The sequence below is a fragment of the Garra rufa genome, chromosome 2 (assembly GCF_049309525.1).
Source record: "Garra rufa chromosome 2, GarRuf1.0, whole genome shotgun sequence".
NCBI lineage: Eukaryota > Metazoa > Chordata > Actinopteri > Cypriniformes > Cyprinidae > Garra > Garra rufa.
This window is the reverse complement of record NC_133362.1, coordinates 56,445,029-56,448,692: the sequence shown is the minus strand read 5'-3', so window position 1 is coordinate 56,448,692 and position 3,664 is coordinate 56,445,029. Positions and strand designations below refer to the sequence as shown.

At 52.0% G+C, this 3,664-nt stretch overlaps 1 protein-coding gene across 1 annotated transcript; it reads left to right on the top strand.

Annotated features, from left to right (window-relative positions):
• Window positions 1–253: 253 nt before the first annotated feature.
• Window positions 254–2,170, top strand: LOC141325621 (uncharacterized). Its single transcript, XM_073834396.1, has 2 exons — window positions 254–891; window positions 970–2,170. Exons 1-2 carry the CDS (start codon window positions 254–256, stop codon window positions 2,168–2,170), a joined length of 1,839 nt encoding a protein of 612 aa, XP_073690497.1.
• Window positions 2,171–3,664: the final 1,494 nt, after the last annotated feature.

Here is a 3,664-nt window from a genome sequence, read left to right as displayed (position 1 = left end):
TCACCTTCGTCAAAGCGACACTAGCTGGAGGCTACACACCAGCGAACCACCTGTGGGGAGAAACACGCTCACCTCCATACCACACGCCCAGACCCCACTTACACCTGACACCACTTACACCTGACATCACTACACTCACACCCCTGTTCCAGTTTTGTCTGTTTGTTTCTCTTTTTGTTTTGTTTTTTGTTTGTTCTTTCTCCTTCAGGTCTGTGTCAGTCAGTGGTTTGGTCTCCCCTCGCGGCATCGAAACATGTCTCGCACCACAGACCCCGTTGGCCACTGGGAGGACTTGGAAATCTGGCTAAGCGCCATGACGGACAGCCTCTTACCCAAAGCCGCCGAAGCTGTCAAACATCAGACACAAGACCAACTGGACAACAACATAACAGGCATCATGGAGAATGATCCCAGCCAAAGCTATGGACACAAAGAGCTAGCCAAGATCACCGGTTCCCTGAGTCACACCCTCATCGCTTCCCTCAAACTGAGTGACAGGCAAACCGCCCATCTCCAGCAGGAGCTCAAAAGCGCACAACAACGCATCGGACAGCTTGAACTGGAGGCTCAAGACCATCAGGAATGGTCCGACGGAACGAACCCCAGAACTACTGAGGAGATCAACAAACTGAAAGAAACTCTGGCGACCACCGCCCAAGAAATGGAACAAGCAAAGGCAGCCTACACGGAAGTCAGCGACAAGCTCCGGTACGCCGAACAGCTACTAGAAAAGGCACAACTGGACTTCAAAGACAAGAACAGCAGAATTAAAGCCCTCGAAACTCATTTGAACGAGGCAAGGACTGAACTAAGTTACCTCACTCAACAGCTGGACGACATAAAAGAAGAAGCTGAAAGTGTCAGAGATGAACTCAAACACGCTTATGAGCTGCGTCCCGAGCCAACCAGGACCCGACGGGCCCCGGCCTCACCCCTACCAAGCAGGCCTGGGTCCCCCGTCCCTGGAACCTCACGTGAACAAAAGGGGGAGGGAGCAACTTTAAAACCCTCACCAGCTCCCTCCGAAGAGACCTACGTCACACCCAAGCTACGAGAACTTCCACGGGCCGGCCTGCAAGCATCGCACGGACTGGACCTAAAAGACCTCGACAAGCTGGCTCGAAACATAAGCAAGTTTTCCCCGAGTGCTCAAGGTTTTCAAGACGTCCACGCCTACTTGAAAGACTTAGAATTTCATCTAGAAATGAGACCCAATGTTACGGACAAAGACAGACTTTATCTTCTGCGATCGACTTCGAGCCCTGAGGTACGAAGCTTTTTGGACCGACAGCCTTCACACACAAAGACTGATTTCCATCTGCTCCGCCAAGCCCTCATCAAAGAGTTCGCAGACCCTGAATCAGAGCAAGGACTGGTGGCCGCCCTGGAGACCAAGCAGGGTCGTCACGAAACGCCCCAAGCTTATTACAACCGACTGAGACGATCATACTTCGGAGCTCGCAATGAGCCGGGCATGGAAGAGGACCAGAATTTCAGAACTCTCTTCCTCAGAAATCTCCATCCTGGGGTAAGCCACCACCTTGGCGTCCTAGCATGCCCACGAACAATGACATCTCAGCAACTGCGAGACTTGGCACACAAAGCCTACGCCAAGCAAAAAATGGCTTCAGAAAAGGGCTCCAAACCTGCCGCAATTCTTGACATCAACACGCAAAGTCAAGGGATGGCACTGGAGGGCGCCGGTCCCCAAGACAGCGTCAAGCCACGACCCAAAGAATGGAAGTCATCCTCACTTAACAAGGAACGGAACCTCCAAAGTGGCACCCGACCAAAACAAAAAAACGACCGCTGGGATGGACAGTCATCAACTGGACAACGCTGGGAGAGATCACGGAACCAGCCACGGCAGCAGGAAGGCCGATGGGAAAAATCATGGAACTCGCAACACTCAGGCAGAGGATCTTGGGACTCTAACGGAGGGTCCAACGGGACGCGACAGTCACGCTCTGGGGCCACCAGCCCAAGAAACCGTCGGAAAAACCCACCGAGATTCCATACTGACAGAACCCAAACAGAAACTGTACAAGAGCAAAAGACATCAACTAGTCTTGACTCTCAAGAACTGTTAAAGATGATGATGAAAGAGTTCTTCCAGAGCAGAGAGCAGGATCGGAAATGGGAAAAGAAAGAAAAACCAGATTCGGCCTGACTAGCGGCAGAACAACAAGACAGCACCCACCTGGCACAACAAACCTCAGACCAAAACCCCCGTGCACCTCACCCTCAAAATATTGCAACCATCTCAACCACAGGTGAACAGGGAAGTCACCCCGAACAACCCGCTCCAGCGGGTGACACCGACCTAACACCTAGCACGGTGGATGTTAGCAGCTGCCCATCACCACCTGCTGACGATACCACCACAGTGCCCGAAAGTGCCGTTCTGGTTGTCTGCCATGCCTCTGAAGAAACCCAAACCAGTTTCCATAGTCTACCCATTTCACCCCACACTCCAGTGCCTCAACTTCTGGGCGACCTCATCGAGAAGGGTATAGCTAAAAAGTTCTACCTCTCCATCATCATCGAACGCCACATCAAAGTGGAAGCCCTCTTGGACACAGGAGCAGACATCACTCTAATGTCAACTGAACTCCTGGAAGAAATCCAAGAGAGAAACAGGAGAGCAAACAGCACCCTCAAGCTCCAAAGGTGTGAACTAAACCTCCAAGCATACTCACACACGGGCCTGCAACTCAAACACGTGGCCCCGATCCAGCTAACTGTAGGACCAATGGATCTCATCCACCCAGTTTACATTTCACCACTAAACACCTACCCACTTCTCATCGGGAAAGACCTGCTAAATCGCTTTGAACCTCTAATTGACTTTAAACACCTGAAGATGTGGACACAGGTCCGCGAGCCCCTCCCGTTACAGTCAGTAAACCCACAAGCACCGCAGTGTCAAACCACAGACACCGACCATCGTCTACGACAGGACGAAGCAAGGTCAAGGTCAGAGCCAAGCCCAAGTCCAGCTGCAACTAACAAAGCTCTCGACCCTTTTCTCTGCGCACTGCAGACGTGGGACTCAACCTCAGGTCCTCCCCAAATCAGAACTGCTGTAAACATCCAGGACCTTCCTGTGTCCGATGCAGTATTGGCTCTCTGGACTGAGATCTCAGCCATCAGTCTAAGCCTTTTCAAAACGCTGAAGCAGAGACAAAAGCACCTGCCACATGTTTCCAAGCATAGCCGCTTCCCTCTCAGTCCCGAATCAACAACAATGGCTACCTCCAAAATAATCTGTGCAGCAGACATACAGTGGAACAACCGGCTGCTAAGCCACTACTTCCTGGTAATCCCTGATCTGCCTCACGAACTATATGTTGGAGCCGACATCATTGTCAGACTCAACGCCTGCATCGACACGGTGAATGACATCATCTGGGCCCCGGCATCACATCAACTGAACCCCACTGTCAACCTACAAAACCTTCAATCTGGTCAGACAGTGCCGGACGCCTGTGCCATGATTAACGAACAGGAAGTCACCATACCTGCCTACAGAAAGAGCGTCAGCGTCCGCCTGAACATGCGACCAGGACAAGCTCTGAACAGCAAACTAGGTTTCTTCCATCCTTCCAGGACCTACCTAAGGCTAGGTCTGACCCTGGAAGCCACGCCCCTCATGGAAGTGTCA